General features: G+C 42.2%; 1 protein-coding gene across 1 annotated transcript in view; it reads right to left on the reverse strand.

The window, feature by feature from the left end:
* The window catches only part of TRIM37 (tripartite motif containing 37), an 81,551-nt gene that overhangs the window by 26,871 nt on the left and 35,509 nt on the right, over nt 1-19,171 (reverse strand). Inside the window, exons 13-19 of the mRNA XM_004590973.3 lie at nt 17,337-17,516; nt 14,211-14,325; nt 13,042-13,257; nt 11,494-11,630; nt 8,492-8,577; nt 5,636-5,830; nt 4,432-4,740 (exon numbers count right to left, since the gene is read on the reverse strand). Coding sequence (XP_004591030.2) covers nt 4,432-4,740; nt 5,636-5,830; nt 8,492-8,577; nt 11,494-11,630; nt 13,042-13,257; nt 14,211-14,325; nt 17,337-17,516 — 1,238 coding nt within the window. The remainder of the gene's footprint in view (nt 1-4,431; nt 4,741-5,635; nt 5,831-8,491; nt 8,578-11,493; nt 11,631-13,041; nt 13,258-14,210; nt 14,326-17,336; nt 17,517-19,171) is intronic.

Consider the following 19,171-nt stretch of genomic DNA (forward strand, 5'->3'; position numbering starts at 1 on the left):
TGGGCTCCTCGGGCATCCGGTGGTTCGATTTAGTGGGCATTTATCCCCACACACAACAAGCAATGAAATGCGTGAAAGCACTCCACAATTAGAAGTCTCAGATATTTAATTTTAAGACCTACTGAATGCAAATTTATATCAATAAATTTAACACCTAATAAAACAAACCAATTTCTTATAAAACTAATTATGGAAACTGATATAAGTAATAGGAGGAACAAGAGACCAATAAACAGCAATTAAAAAGCCTGGTAAACTTCTATCCCTTAATGAGCTACTAAATGGTTCTATAATTGAGTTTCATTATACTAAAAGCCTGATAAAATCTAACAAAGTAAAAAAACAAAGCAGATAACATGTTAAAACAATTAAACAGCACAGAAAAGGACAAAAAGCTTCTGAACTTAGCCTTTTTAAAAAAAATTTAATTTATGTTTATTGGAAAGTTTGATTTACAGAGAGAAGAGACAAAGATCTTCTGACTACTGGTTCACTACCCAAGTGGCTGAAACGGTCGGAGCTTAGCTGATCCGAAGCCAGGGGCCAGGAGCTTCTTTCAGGTCTCCCACATGGGTACAGGGTCCCAAGGCTTTGGGCCGTCCTCGACTGCTTTCCCAGGCCACAAGCAGGGAGCTGGATGGGAAGTGGGGCCGCGGACATATGAACCAGCACCCAAATGGATCCCAGTGTGTGCCAGGCAGAAATGTAGCCACTAGGCTATTGTGCCAGGCCCCAAATTTATTCTTTTCGACTGGCACGAATTTAGAACTCAAATGGGTAAGGACAGTGCAATAAAACTACACTGATTTCAGTTGTTGGCCATATGTCAGGGATACCAAGTAAAATTAACAAATTGAATACAGTAGCAAATTTTAAGATAATCATAGACCAAAACTAAGTAGGATTTATTCAGCGGTTCAATAATGAACAGCATAGGGCCCAGTGCAGTAGCCTAGCAGCTAAAGTTCTTAGCCTGAACACACTGGGATCCCATATGGGCACTGATTTGTATCCCGGTGACCCCGTGTCCCATCCAGCTCCCTGCTTGTGGCCTGGGAAAGCAGTGAAGGACGGCCCAAAGCCTTGGGATTTTGCACCTGCATGGCAGACCCAGAAGAAGCTCCTGGCTTCTGGCTGTGGATCAGTTCAGCTCCGGCTGTTCAGGCCGCTTGGGGAGTGAATCAACGGACAGAAGATCCTCTCTCTCTCTTTCCTCCTCTCTATATATTTAACTTTCCAATAAAAAGATAAAACTAATCTTTAAATAAAAGAAGAAAAGCATAACAAAAAACCACATAGTTCGCCATGTCAAAAAGGCATTTTATCTAATTCTATGCAACTTTGGGCTCAGTGTAAAAAAAACACCATTTGAGGCTTGGTGATTAAGAGGCTTGCATCCCAAACTGAGGTCCCTGCTTTGATTCCCACTCCTGCTCCTGACTCCAGCTCTTGCTAACACACACTCCGGAAGGTGGAATGGGAACTGTGGCATAGCACGTTAAGCTAACACTTTGTTCACATCCCATACCAGTTCAAGTCCACTTCCAATTCAGCTTTCTAATTCTGCAGCTGAGACTTAAACGGTGAATGATGGCGCAAGTGTATGAATCACTGCCACCCACACGGGAGGCTCAGACGGAGTTCTTGGCTCCTGGATGTGGCCTGGCTCTGCTGTGGGTATTGCAGCATTCTGGGAAGTGAACCAGCAGATGGGAAATCTGTCTCTCCTACTCTCCAATTTTGCCTTTCAAATAATTTTTTTTTTAGATTTTGTTTATTTTTATTGCAAAGTCAGATATACAGAGAGGAAGAGAGACAGAGAGGAAGATCTTCCATCCATTGATTCACTCCCCAAGCGGCCACAACGGCCGATGCTGCGCCGATCCCAAGCCAGGAGCCAGGAGCTTCTTCCGGGTCTCCCATGCAGGTGCAGTGTCCCAAGGCTTTGGGCCATCCTCTCCTGCTTTCCCATGCCACAAGCAGGGAGCTGGATGGGAAGTGGAGCTGCCGGGATTAGAATTGGTGCCCACATGGGATCCTGGTTTGTTCAAGGCGAGGACTTAAACTGCTAGGCTACTGCGCTGAGCCCTCAAATAACCTTTTTAAAAAAGGAAACCTGCTGCTCTAGCTCTAAGTTCTCTTGTCAATTTAACTAAAAAATGGCAAACAAGTTTGTCAGAATATTACTAACTATAAAATTATAGCAGCTGAGAAAAAATGTGGGTATGATAAAGAACACAACAAATGCCGAGCTAAACAATAACAAACAGCAGTTTGTATGTGCTGCACGCACCGCGCACTGGTGGCTGTTGACTGTGTGGGCCGAAGTGGCGGGCTTCCTCAAGAAGACTACTGTAGCATACAGATTACAAATGAAAAGTATGGTCAAAATTAAATCATATGTTAAAAAATTGCAAGATCAGCTTCAGGGTAGCCAAATAGAAGGGCTGATTCTTAGGACTTAAAATGAACTAAGTCTCTGGGCCCGGTGCCGTAGCTTAGTGGTTAAAGCCCTCTCCTTTCATGCAGTGGGATACCATATGGGCACTGGTTCCTCCACTTCCCATCCAGCTCCCTGCTTGTGGCCTGGGAAAGCAGTCAAGGATGGCCCAAAGCTTGGGACCTTGCAGCTGCGTGGGAGACCCGGAAGAAGCTCCTGGCTTCAGATGGCTCAGCTCCAGCAGTTGTGCCCACTTGGAGAGTGAAAAAGCAGATGGAAGATCTTTCTCTCTTTCTCTTCTCCTCTCTATATATATATCTGACTTTGCAATAAAAATAATTTTTTAAAAAAATGAACTAAGTCTGGCTAGAAAAATGATGCAGTGGAAACCACAGAAGCCATTACTGGAAGAACCTCCAGCTAACCACTGAAAATGGTCAATATAACCATTATGTCATTTTGATAGGTTGCTAGGAAACAAATGTGATAAAATGTCATGTTAGTTTTTCAAAAATTGTATATTGGCAATTTCATTTGGTTCAGTTTCTAGGAATGAGTTTGAAAACCAGAGTTGGGTCAGTCTAAATCTAGGTGCCTGGAGCTTCTTCCAATTCTCCCATGTGGATGCTGGGCCCAAGGAGCTGGTCCATCCTCTGTTGCTTTCCCAGGCATCAGCACAGAGCTAGACAAGAAGTGGAGCAGCTGGGACATGAACCAGCACCCATATGGAATATTGTCGCCCCAAGTGGATTAGCCTGCTATGCCACTGTGCCAGCCCCTTTTTGTCAGAACTTGTAGTTAAGTGCTGTGCATCTATAAGTTCTGTCTCCATTGAGACTCCCTCCATACATGAACCTATTCAGTCTAGGGTTTTAAACAACATCTGATTCTTTGATTCCCAACCATTTATTTCTAGCTCTGATCTCTGAGCTTTACAGAGCCTATGACATCTCACTAGAGTATCTAACAATCATCCCAAATTGAAATAAGAATTCCAGCCTTCTGATGTGGGTGGTGGGGTACGGCTGGTTAAGTTGGCACTTAGGATACGTGCATCTCATACTGAGAAGCTTGGTTCAAACTCCAGCTACTCTGCTTCTAATCCAGCTTCCTGCTAAAGCACACCCTGGGAGGCAACCGATGATGGCGCAGGCACCTGGGATCTCCTTAATACCACACACACTGGGAGAGTAAAGTCCTAGATGGACTCTCTCTCAACTGTTCCGCAAGCATTAAAAGCAAGAATCTCCAGAAAAAACAAAAAACTTACAAAAATTAGGTAGAAATTCTAACACTAAAAATTCCTGACTTCCACCTATTATCTCCTCTCAAACCACACTAACTACTTATTTCATTTCCTGCTCAGTAAATGACACCATCAGTCACCAAGGTCTTACGACAAAACTTAAATACCATCAGTCAGTTTTCTCTTTCCCTAAAACTACCTGGGCTGGTCTACAGCTTCCACTGTGTGTAATGAACTAATTTCTCTCTTGTGTACTAAAATGGAACTGGTTTGGTACCAACCTTGGCAGAATTAAGAAAGACAAGCCTCTGTCAAGAAAAATGACTGGCCCAAGAGCAAGGCCATCTACCTACTGCTTCAACTCCAGGACACTGTACCACACTCACACAGGCCACTGTGAGGCACTAGGATTAGTCTCACAACTCCAGTTCTCAACTCTTCTCAGATGCTTCTCCACACAAAACAGTCATTTTTGCAAAGAGCAAATTGGGTAATAAACATCCCTGTGATGTTTATTCTCTGTGGTCTTTTTCCCTAAATAAGACTTAAATTGAAGCCTCTTACTGAGATCTCACAAGGTCTCTCAATCCTCTATGGGGGTTAAAAAAAAAAAAGGCAACAAGCATTTATACTCTTTACTTGCTGGAATGGAGATGTCTAAATGCAGTTATCCTGAAAATAACTTGTCTTCAAGTTTCCTGTTACATGTAAAAAAAATGACACTAACACAAACTTGTTCACTTACAGTTTTGTACATAACAGCTAGCCACTGATGACTTCGCCAACAGCTCCATTCCCAAGCCTTGCAATCGGCTTGAGGTTTCAGGCCCACATGCAGCCAGAGCTGCCTGGTCCGCGCAAAAAAGGTTTGTCTGCACATCTCCAGAAGCAGCAGCATTTTTTATTTCTGAAAGTGTGTTCTTTACATCAGTTTTCATACACCGAACTTCAGCCATTTGCGTTTTGAGTCTTTTCAGCATCTTTAAATCAGAGGGCACTCGCCACATTGCTTGCTGCTGCTTCCTTTGATCTTTATCTTTTCGAGAATATGATGCTTAAGAAAGAAAAGAGACAAACCATTACTGATATAAATGTTAATATTCATGAAAGTATTTTATACAAAGGATATTACAAATATAGTGTGAACAGTAAGCTGACATAGAAGGCATCAGCGTGACCTCCACTAGTGGGGCAGGTGTTTCATCCAGTACTAAATGCCCACGGGACACACACCCCTACGGCAGTGCTTGCATTTGAGTGCTGGCTTCCAGTTCCGATTTTTTGCCTGAAAGGCATCACGGGAACGGCTCAAGCAGTCAGGTGCCTGCCATGCGTGTGGGAGACTCTGGCTAAGTTCCCAGCTCTTTCTGTGTGCATACCTGCCTCCATCTCTCTCCCTTTCAAAGAAATTTATGACAGGTTCATTAATGAGAACAAAGACAGACACGAGTGTCCTCATTTTATTTTATGGTTTAGTTCTGAACTATCTTCTAGGCCTTTCGTAGCTCATCAGTGCATCCACCTCAGAAAAGTTAAAATTCAATATCACTACTCTCTTCTACTGACTTTCTCCCCAACTCATTTATTACCATTAGCGTTTTAATTGCCTGGATTTGAAACACAGTCATGTCATTTATAGCTTTTCAATAAGATAAGCCAATTTACATAACTACCTGCAAACTGAAAACTGGTTTCATTAGGCCTTTACAAACAACATGGGCTAACATTTAACACAAACATAGTTGAACAGCCTATCAATCTGAGCATCAAATTTTCAAGAATTATACCTTCCAAAAACATCTCTAAATATAACACTTCTGTATTAAAGCAAAATTTGCTATAGAAACAGAGCAGGTTATAACACTTACATGAAATATTCAAATGAAAATTGAAGCACTCCTTTAAGAGCCACGGGGGAAAAGGAAGGGATCACACTGCTACTACTGTACCTGCAGGCTGTAAGAGTGAGGCAGGTGGACGAGGCTGTAAGCCCCAAAGATTTTCCATGCTGCTCCGGTCCTTAAGGTCCAACAAATGTATTAAAATTAGGGGATCAATATCTAATAAACTATTGGTAGCAGCAGAGCATAAATGTGCTCTTCGTGACATTCTGCTACTGGCACCCATGTAGCCATGGCTACCACCTGCAAAAGAAATAGAAATGTGAAAGTGGATGGTATGCATTTGCATACATTTTAAGCATACTATTCGAGTGACTGCTTCCACAAGCAATCTGTCTCTTTAACAGTTCATGTTCATGAAGAGAGCACAAAGAACCAGTCTGACAGAGAGGTGTGCGGCCACCCAGGAACTGAGCAGCAGTCTCAATGGTACAGACTGCTTGGGGCTAACCAGCAGTGACATCCTTGAAGTTTACACATATCAAGTGTGTACAATGCACCCAATCTGGGGGATGAGAAGTGAAGGTGAGAAAAGGTGTAGACCCCTCATTATCCACTGATCTTAGATGAACGGTCACAAATTCCCCCAGCTGACAGTTTCCAAACCGCAAGACACTACAAGAGCAATCTCTTCCAGATCTCTGGACCAAAATATGCTTAGGTCATTATAGCTTAGCAGATGTTTTTGTAGTTTGATTAAATATTGGCATATAACTTACAGGTTTTTAGCTTATTTGTTAATAAATGCAGTACAATATTACACATTTCTACTGGACTAAGCTTCAGTTAGGAAAGCATCTGATTTTTCTCTAGTACCTAGATAAATACATCACAAATATGACATATAGATAATTCAGGATTTAAATTGGCCTTCTTTAATAAAGCTATTTAAATACATTTTAAAGCAATGAAAGTTTTAAAAAAAGATACAAGGCACAAAATCTTAACTTCATAATAAAAAATATAAAATATCACGTTCTGACTATACATGAGTATTTCAAAATGTTCTAATAGGAAATAACTTACGAGAAACATACATGACTCAGAAGCTTTAGGCCAATTCATAATTTACATATTTTTATACATTCATGTCCTCATCTTCCTCTAAAACCTCTTCTAGGAATTTTAATCTCATTGCCAAATCTGTGTCTCCTACCATCTCTGTACCCACAGCAACTCCTATTAAATAGATGACTATCCTACCCTCACAGAGAGAGAGAGAGACTGATTTACTAATTTAAAAGACAGAGCAACAGATGATATGTTGGAGCTTCTAATTGATTGAGGTGACGCTCTGCTGGCTCTGCCCTCAAACCTGAGAGGGCCTCCCTAAGAGGCCGTTGAACTTGAGTGGACAAGTGGGATGCTGGACTCTGTATGGTGTGAGCTTTTAATTAGGGAATCTCAACGGAACTTGAGCTGTGGTTATGCATCAAGGTGAAGGAACTCACATGGGGGAGGGGTTTGGGGTGAAGGGGGGAGAATCCCAGTACCTATGAAATTGTGTCATGTAATACAATGTAATTAATGAATAAATGAGTAGAAAAAAAAATTAATCAGGGGTGCTGGCCCAATTGAATGGGCATCAGGCCTGGTGCAATCCTTTCTGAGGCTAGGAATTCGGAGAAAAAATGGTTCAAAAAGTTGGCATTAAAGATGCTTGTAACTGCAGTAAAAAAAAAAAAAAAAAAAAAAAAAAAAGACAGAGCAACAGAAAAAAGGCAGATACAGAGGGAGGCATTATCTATCCACTGGCTCATTCCTCAGATGACCACAACAGCTGGAGCCAGGCTAGTTGAAACCAGAAAACCGAAATTTTGACAGGGTTTCCCATGTGGATGAAGGGGCACAAGCACTCAGACCACCTTCCACAGCTTTCTCAGGTGCATTTGGAGGGAGCTGAATGGGAAGTGGAGCAGCCTGTCCTCAAACGGAGGATCATATGGGACAAAGGCATTGCAGGCAGCAGTTTCATCCACTGCGCCACAATACTCACCCAAAGAAGTTTCAAAAGTTAGATTTGAAGCTCCATCCCATGTAAGTGAATGGGATCCAGGATAGTTTCCCAGGAAGCTTCCCAAAATAGACTTACTGCTTATTATTTTCACAGTATATGAATATATCCTATTTATTTCTCTATTCTGATGAGAACGAATTTGAGTTCTACTATTTGGCTATGCAACAAGGTGGAGGAATCCACCATGGGGAAAGGGTTTGGGGAGGGTTGGGGGGAATCCCAGTACCTATAAAACTGTGTCACATAATGCAATCCAATTAATAAACAAAATAAATAAATAAACAAAATAAAAATTACAACATAAAAAAAAATAAATAAAGGTATGGGCCCAGCAGCGCTGTGGCCTAGCAGTTAAAGTTCTTGCCTTGAATGCGCCAGGATCCCATATGGGCACTGGTTCTAATCCCGGCAGTTCTACTTCCCATCCAGCTCCCTGCTTGTGGCCTGGGAAAGCAGTCGAGGATGGCTCAAGGCTTTGGGATCCTGCACCCGCATGGGAGACCTGGAAGAGGTTCCTGGTTCCTGGCTTCGGATTGGCACAGCACCGGCTGTTACAGTCACTTGGGGAGTGAATCAATGGATGGAAGATCTTTCTCTCTGTCCCTCCTCCTCTCTGTATATCTGACTTTGTAATAATAAATAAATCTTAAAAAAAAAAATCTGTCTCACAGGACTTAACAAAGTGCTTCACATAGTTCCTAGTAAATGAACACATTCTGTCAATGTTAGCTACTATTGCAATTTTAAATAGAAATAGTAATACATGTAAAATTCACAGTGTAACAAGCAGCACTGAGCAGTTGAACTACTCAGAGTGCGGCCACCACCTATGGAAACACAACATGGCCAGAGAAGAGGGGACAGCCTGAGGGGCGCACCTTCTGTACCTGGAGGTCTTGCAGCAGCTGCATCTTCCAGGAGCTCCCCCTCTTCCAGCTCCATGTTGCTATATTCAACATCATTTTCTCCAGACCTAAGAATATGTAAATCTCATCATTCTCACAGAGTAAAATACATCGACATTGTCACCCTCAACACATTTTATGACACTAGTACATAACTTTCTCCTTCGAAGACAGGATCCCTTTTCTTCTTTTCTCTTTAGTTTTATTTTTGCTTTAAGTTTCATTTTCATTTTGTTTTAAATGAAAAACAAAGGAAAAGAAATGAGAGGGACACACAGAGAAATCTTTATGTGGCTCACACAAAGCCCCAAATGCTTGTCATCATCTGTTGCCTCCCAGGACGCACTGTAGCAGGGAGCTGGATCACAAATGAGCGGGCACTTGAACCAGGCATTGCACTTAGGGATGTGGTCACACCAACTGGCATTATACCTGTTGCACCATGTGTCTGCACCTCCCTTTTTAAAATTCATTTATTTACTTTCACGTATTTGAAAAGCACAGCAAGATATGGAGACAGAGCCAAGAGCAGTAACCTCGCAGCTAAAGTCCTCTCCTGCTATGCGCCAGGATCCCATATGGGTGCCGGTTCTAATCCTGGTGGCCCCGCTTCCCATCCAGCTCCCTGCTTCTGGCCTGGGAAAACAGTTGAGGACGGCCCAAAGCCTCGGGACCTGCACCCGTGTGGGAGACCCAGAAGAACTCCTGGCTCCTGGCTTTGGATTGGTTCAGCTCCAGCTGTTGCGACCACTTGGGGAGTGAATCAACAGATGGAAAATCTTCCCTTCTGTCTCTCCTCCTCTCTTTATATCTGACTTTTCAATAAAAATAAGTTAAGTCCTTAAAAATCTTAAAAAAAAAAAAAAAAAAAGAATGAAGGAGACAGAGAAAGAGGGAGGGATCTTCCATTCACTATTTTATGACCCAAATGCCCACAATAAGTACGGCTGGACAAGACCAAAGCCAGGAGCCACTGATACAGACAAGACTCTCAGGGGGATCACAGAGACCCACATATTTGTGCCATCATTTGCTATCTTTAAGAGTGACCAGGGCTCGGCAGCGTGGCCTAGTGGCTAAGGTCCTCGCCTTGATCCCATATGGCCGCTGGTTCTAATCCCGGCAGCTCCACTTCCTCTGTCTCTCCTCCTCTCAGTATATCTGACTTTGTAATAAAAATAAAATAAATCTTTATTAAAAAAAAAAAAAAAAGAGTGACCAATATGAGTTGGAATGCAAGCACAGGCAGGACTTGAACCCAGGCATTAGGACATGGCTTGTGAGCCATTGTTTTGGCATGAACAGTTTCATAATGGAACAGCACAAATCAGTGCTAATTTGGATATTTAAAGAAACTGTTAGAGCTAGAACAGTGGCTCAGTTTGCAGCACCATCATCCCATATGGGTGCTGATTCGAGTTTTGGCTGTCTATACCCAAGTGAGACCCAGATGACTGCTTAGAAAGCTCTTATTCTACAGAGCTCAAGTGCTGGGGTCCGTGTGATGGGTGTGGAAGAGAGGAAGGTGTGAAGAGAATTGTTCCATTGCAGGCAGGGCCACAAGGAATTTCCCGTTGCATAGCAGGGCCCAGCGGATGTCTCTACATCCACCTGAATGCAGCTCCACCTCCCTTTCCATGGACACCGGACAACCCCACTGAGATTTCTATAATGTATTTAGGCATTGTTTGCCTCTGTGGAGTTAATGTTTACTACCAATGTGAGCTTGGAACTTGATGTTGCTGATACCGTTTTAGCAAAAGGGCCTTTTATTGCTGCCCGCATTGACCATATGCTAATCAAGGGTGCTAAGTCCCCAGGTGTAGTGGGAATCTATTCTTTCCCTCTTTCTTTGATCTTTAGGTCCTTCCTTCCTTAACTGATTCAAGACTAAGTTGTAGAATGAGGACTGTAGTAGGAATGTGTTACTGATTGATATGCACCATTTATTGAGAACTTCCTAACCATGGCACCAGGATGGATAACATCCTGCTTTAAGGTGAAACAAATGGCAGAATTACCCTTGGAAACACCCACCTGACCATGACGTAAAAAAGTCAGCCAGATTTTGACTGCTTCTGCATAAATAAAGCGGACAGCTTTCTCGCATTGTCTACGATGATCATGGAATTGTAGTGGTCTGTCTATTCTCTTTATGCCTCATCCACACACTCTTCTTGAGTTCTGAACTCAGCTGGAGCTGGACTCTGGCACTCAAGTCCAAGCCGCGCCCTGTTCCGTGGACAGCTTGCTTAGAATGCACCCGGGAGGCGGTGTATTCCCACTCATGTGGGAAACCCATATAGAATTCCTGGATCCTGGCTTCTATCTCTCCTAGCCGAGCTGCTGTGGGTATGTGGGGTGTGAACCAGCAGATGGAAGACATTTCTCTTCCTCTACATTCAACAACAAAAAATCTTTAAAAACTTAATAAAGGCCTGGTGCAATAGCATACTGGTTAAAGTCCTTGCCTTGAATGTGCCAGGATTCCATACGGGCACCAGTTCTAATCCCGGCAGCCCCACTTCCCATCCAGCTCCCTGCTTGTGGCCTGGGAAAGCAGGAGAGGACGGCCCAAAGCCTTGGGACCCTGCACCCACGTGGGAGACCTGGTAAAAGGTCCTGGCTCCTGGCACTGGATTGGCACAACACCAGACGTTGCAGTCACTTGGAGAGTGAATCATCGGACGGAGGATCTTCCTCTCTGTCTCTCCTCCTCTCTGTATATCTGCTTTTCCAATAAAAATAAATAAATCTTTTTAAAAAAACTTAATAAAAATTTAGAGAACAAAAATTTTTGGCTCAGGCCCAGAGGGAAGAAACTATCTAGTGATTTAGCCTTTCCTTCAAGTTGCTCTGTTGATAGACAATGTTCCACATCTAGAACAAAGCCACCGATATCCCCACTTTGAAGCAGGAAGTGAACATGCTTCTAATAATTAGCACTTGACTGCCCTGCACTGGCAGTTCTGCAGGACACTCACATAGTTTCTTCATCAATATCATTCTCTTCGGTGTTACTTGTTGCTGTGGAGCTGGCCGAGGAGCTGCTGCCGTCAAGGTGATTCACTTCATCTTCTCCAACAAGATCCAGATCCAGATCTCCATCTGAAAGCTCATGCTAAACAACAGCAAACAGGATTTCTATTCCAAATGTTTCCACCCAGCCAATTATTCCACACAGGCCATGAACCAGGAAGCAAAGAATAACAGAGGCAACAGAATTCTATCCCCTATTCCCACTGGGCTGCTGAGTCTTGGGGCAAAAAAAAAAAAAAAAAGTCACACAAACACTGACTGGTTCCACTTCTAACTAATGGCTAGCACTTCAATGTGACTAGAAAAGCTTCACATATCCCACATCAGCTTCCAGAAAGGTTCCTCACAAACCAGTATTTCAAATGATCACTCTTGAAGGCCCACTTTTTGACATCCTTAAGGTCATTAAAGAACCATATCACTTACACACACAGCAAAAAGCGATTATTAAGCATAACTTGCCCAACTTTTGGCTGCCATACAGGGCACCTTTGCTTTCACTCTGTCAAAGGTGAGCCACTTCACTGGAACGCCTATTATCATCATAATTATCAATGTGCTTTGTTTCATCTTCAATCTCTCTTCCCACAGGTACTTTCATTTAACCACAAAACTAACCCCCCCCACACCTTAAGAATAACCATCAAAAAAACAAAGCAAAACAAAACAAAACAAAACAAAAACCCCACACTTAGCTCTGCCACCCTGTTTTATTTAATAACAACCACCATGGGGTGGGGGGGGGGGAAGAGTTGTGGTACAGTGGGTTAAGACACAATGGTGATCCCCATAGCTGGGTGCTGGCCGAGTCCCAGTTCTTTAGATCAAGCTCCCTGATAATGTGCATGGGAACACACAGGAAGATGGCCTAAGTCCTTGGGCTCTGGCCACCCAGTGAGAAACCAAAATGGAGCTTGGGGCTCTTTCTCTGACCTTGTCACCTAGCTGTTGGGGCTATCTGTGCAACAGATCAGTGCACGGAAGATTTCTGTCATTCCTTCAAGTAAAATTTTCACAAAAAAAGAAAGAAAAAAAGAAATTTCAGTACATTGTTTCTCCTAAAATTACATGTTAGAAGTCATGAACCTGAGGCTGGTGCAATGCCTCAATGAGCTAATCCTACGCCTGAAGATGCTAGGATCCCATATGGGCACTGGTGCACATCTCAGCTGCTCTGCATCCCTCCCAGCTCTGCTTGTGGCCTGGGAGAGCAGTGGAGCATGGCTCAAGCACCTGGGACCCTGCATCCACGTGGGAGACCCAGAAGAAGCTCTTGGCGTCAGATTGGCTCAGCTCCCACCATTGTGGCCAATTGGGGAGTGAGTCAGTGGAAGGAAGATCTTCCTCTCTGTCTTTCCTTCTCTCTGTAAATCTGCCTTTCCTTAAAAATTAACAAATCTTAAAAAAAAAAAAAAAGAAATTGTGATCCTATTTTGTCTCTTATTAAACAAACAAACAAACAAAAATCAAATTCACACTGGCCTAATTATTACATGATAATCTTCATTGTGAATCTTCTCATCCTCTTCATCCTCTTTGGCCTCTCTTATACAAACTGCAGTGGAGCCACCTTCGAGAAGCATCTCAGAGCATGAGCCAGACTTCTTAGCTCGAGCTTCAGGAGTGTCATCATTTTGGGGGCTAAGATGATTATCTGGTGGTGACAAATCTCTTGATTTCTGAGTTCGAGACAGTTCAATGGTAAGTCTCTTTTAAAACAAGAATAGTACACATGTAAGTCACAATATACCATTTCTCCTACCTTCTTCTACCTAATGTTTGAGAACAATCTAATAAAACAAATTGTGCTATTTATTCTGATCCTTCTTTCATATCCAGTCCAAGCTACAGATACAATTAGAAACTGTGATGAGCAAGTTTTAAAAATCACACTTGGGCCCGGCGGCGTGGCCTAGCGGCTAAAGTCCTCGCCTTGAACGCTCTGGGATCCCATATGGGCGCCGGTTCTGATCCCGGAAGCTCCACTTCCCATCCAGCTCCCTGCTTGTGGCCTGGGAAAGCAGTCCAGGACGGCCCAAAGCTTTGGGACCCTGTACCCGCGTGGGAGACCCGGAGGAGGTTCCTGGTTCCTGGCTTCGGACTGGCGCGCACCGGCTGTTGCGGCTCACTTAGGGAGTGAATCAATGGATGGAAGATCTTCCTCTCTGTCTCTCCTCCTCTCTGTATATCTGACTTTGTAATAAAATGAATAAATCTTTAACAAAAACAAATAAATAAATAAATAAAAAATAAAAATCACACTTCAAAGGAAAATCAAAGTATGTTTTCACTCATATTTCTCTTGCAGGAGAGTTATTTGAATCACTGAAACAAAAAAGAAATGACGTCAGACTACAGTGCTGCTGTGTAATACAACTTTATGTGAGGAGAAAAACATTACATATCTGCACTGTACAATAATAAAAGCTCGTAAAATGTAGCCACTGCACTTAGGGAACATCCGCACACTTTAGTTGACTGCAGACACCCGTAGCCAGGATTTACTCTCCTGGACAGTGTAGAACTAGAGGCTCTTATGGGGTAAGGATGAGGAAAGGATGAGTGGATTTCATTCTATAAAACTACACACAGTGCTACATATTTCAAGTCTAATCAAAATACAACACTCCCCAAAAAAGTCAGAAATTTGTTCTTTCCTTACCTCTTTAAGATTGTTTATCTGTTGTATGTAACTTGTTTGCGCACTTTCCAATTGAGTAATATACCAATGTTGGTCCCGGCATTTTTGAAAAAAAGTTGGTGAACGTACCTGAAATCTTAAAAGAACAGCTCTACATAAACAAATAGTCCCACCAACAAAATACTACCAACTCACCTTGAATACACAGCTATAAATTCTACAGAGCATTAAAAGAATCACTGTCATGGCACAGAAAATTAAGTCACTGCTTGTGAATCCAAGTACTGGTTCAAGCCCTGGTTCCTCAGATTTGGATCCAGCTTTCCACTAACACATTTGGGAAGACAGAGACCCAGATGGAACTCCTAGCTCCGGGCCAGGCTGGGCTATTGCAGCCATTGGGGGAATGAATTACCAGACGGCATATCTCATGTCCTCTCTGATTCCCTCTGTGGCAGGCTGCAAACAAATAAACAAGCTAATAATAAAAAAAACAAACAAAAAACAGTGGCTGAAGTCCTTTGTCTTGCATGTACAGGAATCCCATATAAGTACTGGTTCATATTCTGACTGCCCACTTCCCTTTCAGCTCCCTGCTTGTGGCCCAGGAAAGCAGCTGAGAACTGCCCAAAGCTTTGGTGGGACCCTGCACCCATGAGGGAGACTCAGAGGAAGCTTCTGGCTCCTGGCTTCAGATTGGCTCAACTCTGACCGTTGCAGATACTTGCGGAGTGAACCTGCAGATGGAAGATCTTCTAGCTGTCTCTCCTCCTCTGTTAGTTTGCGTTTCCAATAAAAATAAATAATAAATGAAACAAATCTTAGGACAAACAAACAACAACAACAAAAAAACCCAGCTCTTTTGTAGGATGGCAAATATGTAATTCTGTAATTTTCTCTATTGCTAAAGCATGAATTAGCAACAAATTATTCCTCTTGAGTAATCAAAAGACAGAAACAAAAATCCTGAAAAGTAGGTATTTGGCCTACCGGTTAAGAGTTCTGCTTGCAACACATACCTCCTACATGAAAGGGTCTAGTCCGAGCTCTGGGCCTGCCTCTAGCTTCCTGTTGATGTGCATTCTGGGAAGCATCAAGCAACACTTTAAGAACTTAAGAACCTGATATTTACAGGGGGAGATTCTGACTGAGTTTCTTTTTTTTTTTTTTTTAATTTATTCATTTTATTACAGCCAGATATACACAGAGGAGGAGAGACAGAGAGGAAGATCTTCCGTCCGATGTTTCACTCCCCAAGTGAGCCGCAACGGGCCGGTGCGCGCCAATCCGAAGCCAGGAACCAGGAACCTCTTCCAGGTCTCCCATGTGGGTGCAGGGTCCCAAAGCTTTGGGCCGTCCTCGACTGCTTTCCCAGGCCACAAGCAGGGAGCTGGATGGGAAGCGGAGCTGCTGGGATCAGAACCGGCGCCCATATGGGATCCCGGGGCTTTCAAGGCGAGGACTTTAGCCGCTAGGCCACGCCGCCGGGCCCCTGACTGCGTTTCTTGCTACTAGATTTCGGCTGCCCAGCCTCAGCTCTGGTGGACACTTGGGAAGTGCAAAGGAAGTGGAAGCTCTCTCTTTCTCCCTTCCAAACAAATAGAACCAAGTAAGGTAAAATCCCGAACAGAAAAGTGACAACATGAATATTTCCGAGGTTAAGCACTGTATTTCACTAAATTCTATGCTTCCGCCTCTTTATTTTCCCAAAAAAGCTTTAAATAACATTTTAACAGTAAGGGTTTAAATGAGAACAAATCATTTACCCAGCATATGTAGAAACAAGAAGCTTGAAATGAGTACCAATTAGAAATATATTAGACAACTTCTCCCCCAAAACAGAAAAAAACTTCAAGAATTGTTTTGGTAACAAATGTCAACCTAAAACTTCTCAGCTCAGAAAACATTTGAATTTCTTGGTTTTATTGCTTCTCGGCCTTTTTGCCACGATCAAGAGTTGAATTTCCTTGTTAAAGACTCTAGTCCAGGGCCCAGCGGCATGGCCTAGCGGCTAACGTCCTCGCCTTGAACATACCAGGATCCCATGTGGGCGCCGGTTCTAATCCTGGCAGCTCCACTTCCCAGCCAGCTCCCTACTTCTGGCCTGGGAAAGCATTTGAGGACGGCCCGAAGCCTTGGGACACTGCACCCACATGAGAGACCTGCAGAAGTTCCTGGATCATGGCTTTGGATCAGCATAGCACCACCCATTGCTTGGGGAGTGAATCAATGGATGGAAGATCTTCCTCTCTGTCTCTCCTCCTCTCTGTATATCTGACTTTCCAATGAAAATAAAATAAACTTTAAAAAAAAGACTCTAGGTCTCATTTTAATCATCAAGTAATTACATCATACAACCCCTGATTTGTAAAGCTAGTCCACTATCGAGTAAGGCTGCTGTTTCACAGCCAGTGTTTATGTTCTGTTCTTTCTGGTAGATAACAGGATTCTTTCATTAGTCTTTAACTCTACTTTTAATGGAGTATTATCTAGAAAGAACTGAGTCACACAAAAATCAAGCTTGTAAAGCTTCTCACACAAATGTCATACATAAACCAAAAAAAGAAAAAATTTAAATCCTTCACTATTCAAATGGTGAAATTACACAATAGATAAGCGAGACATTATTACATATACTAGAAGAGTAAGATGGGTAATCTTTATCTGAAATGCCTATGATTAAAAATTTTAGATTATATCAATTTTGGAACATTTGGATATATATACAGAGATATTTGGAAGCAGGACTTAGGTCACAGCATAAAATTTATTTCTTTCATATGTACTTTATATGCACATCAAGAAGGTGAGGTAAAACATTTTTGGTGGGCTTGAGATATATTAGGTCAGGCATGGAACATTCTACTTGTCATATTTTGGAGCATTCTGTATTCAATTTTATAACCGATGATGCTCAACTTTTGGTGGATTTCATTTTTAATGGAAATACTATCAAATGTCGAACAATTTCTGATTTTTACTATTCACTGACTGACAGGACTACTAAAATGTAACAGTTAAGAAAATGGTGGGGGTATAGCCAATGTGGAGTTCAATATTCATTTTTATTCAATGAATAGACTGAAATAAAGATCTGTGGAATTATTCCCTCATAACAAAGGCCCAGTATGAAATATTTCTAATTACCTTAATATCACTGTATCATTTTGTCGATTCAGGTACCCTTCATTTGCAAGTAAATCCAAACGAAAAAATCTATTATAGCCCCAGCATTCTCCAACTTCAAAATCAGATGCAAATTCTCTAATGATATTTTTGGTAGGATCATTGCAGGACTGGTGAACCATCTCCACACGATATTCATATCTAAATTGAGAAACAGAACATGAATATAATTAGTAAAGTAAAAATAAGATAGGCTCATCTAAACATTAAGTCATCAAGTAGTTACCTGAGCAGAAAGGCATCAGCACATACCGACATTTCTTTCAAAAAGATTTTATCTCTTACAAAACTAGCAGTAATGTGAATGCCAAAGCAAGACCAACATCACACCTTATGCTTATTGTTAAAATGTTTACCAATATACCAGGTATAAAGCATTTTGTATAAGCAAGTACTTTAAGGCTACTCCAGTCTGCCTTACAAATGCTGCATATTTTCTGCTTTTTAAAAAAATGTATTTATTTTCATTGGAAAAGTAGATTTACAAAGAGGAGACAAAGAGAAATATCTTCCATCTACTGGTTCACTCTCCAAATAGCTGCAACGGCCAGAGCTGAGCTGATCCGAAGTCAGGAGTCAGGGGCCCCTTTGGGGTCTCCAACACAGATGCAGGATTCTGAGGTCTGGGGCCATCGTCCACTGCTTCCCTAGAACACAGACAGGGAGCTGGAATGGAAGTGGAGCAGTTGGGAAAGGAACAAGCATCCATTAGGGCTGCTATCACTTGTGGGTGGACAATTATCCAACTGAGCCAGCATGCCAGCATGTATATTTTCCATACATTTCATTACTTAAATTTTTCTGATACATGACTATTCTGTCATTTCTAATAACCTTTGCATTTAACCACCTTGCAATTTTAACTGTTTTAAAATACTCTTTTTGAAATCAAACTATAACAAACTAACTTATAATGTACGCAGATTTTTAAGGCTAAATAAACCTTCTAATGGCAAATAGGTGCATACTGGGAAAATCAATATATTCCAATTTTAATCTTATGATATAGAACACTTTAAAAAATTATTTACTGCTGGCACAGTGGATTAGCAAGCGAAATCTCCACTTGTAATGTGGTTCGAGTATGCTCCACTTCCAAACCAGCTCCCTGCTGATGGCCTGGGAAAGTAGTAAAGGATGGTACAAGGCTTTGGGCCCTTGAACTCATGTAGGAGACACTGAAGAAGCTCCTGGCTCTCACCTTTGGATCAGTCCAGCTCTGGTCACTGCAGCTATTTAGTGAGGGTACCTCTGTGTCTCCCTCTCTTAGCATCTCTGTAACTCTGATTTTAAGTAAAATAAATAAATCTTTTCAAAAAATAATTTACTTATTTATTTTCACCTTATTTAAAAGGTAGAAACACAGAGAAAGACAAAGACTAATCTTTTTCTGTTGGCTTATTGATCAACTGCCTGCTGAAGCCGCAAACTCAATCCAGGGCTCTGATGTACATGTCAGGGCCCTAAATATTTCAGTTATCACCTGTTGACTCCCAGGATGTACATTAGCAGGAAGCTGAACTCAGAATCAGGACTCAAACCCAGGCATGACAATATGGGTTGAACGAAATAATTCCTTTTCTATTAAGTTAAATATTAAAGACAAACAGACACACACACACACACACACACACACACACACACGCACGAAAGATAATCTAGGAACTGTTGTGCATCTAAAGACACCAGGGTGGGCCTGGTGATGCAGTGGGTTAGGCCATCACTGTGGATACCTGCAACTCCTATCAGACTGCCTGGGATCAAGTCCCAAACACTGCGCTTCTTTTTTTTAAAGA

Source organism: Ochotona princeps, chromosome 17 (genome assembly GCF_030435755.1).
Source record: "Ochotona princeps isolate mOchPri1 chromosome 17, mOchPri1.hap1, whole genome shotgun sequence".
NCBI classification, from domain to species: Eukaryota; Metazoa; Chordata; class Mammalia; order Lagomorpha; family Ochotonidae; genus Ochotona; species Ochotona princeps.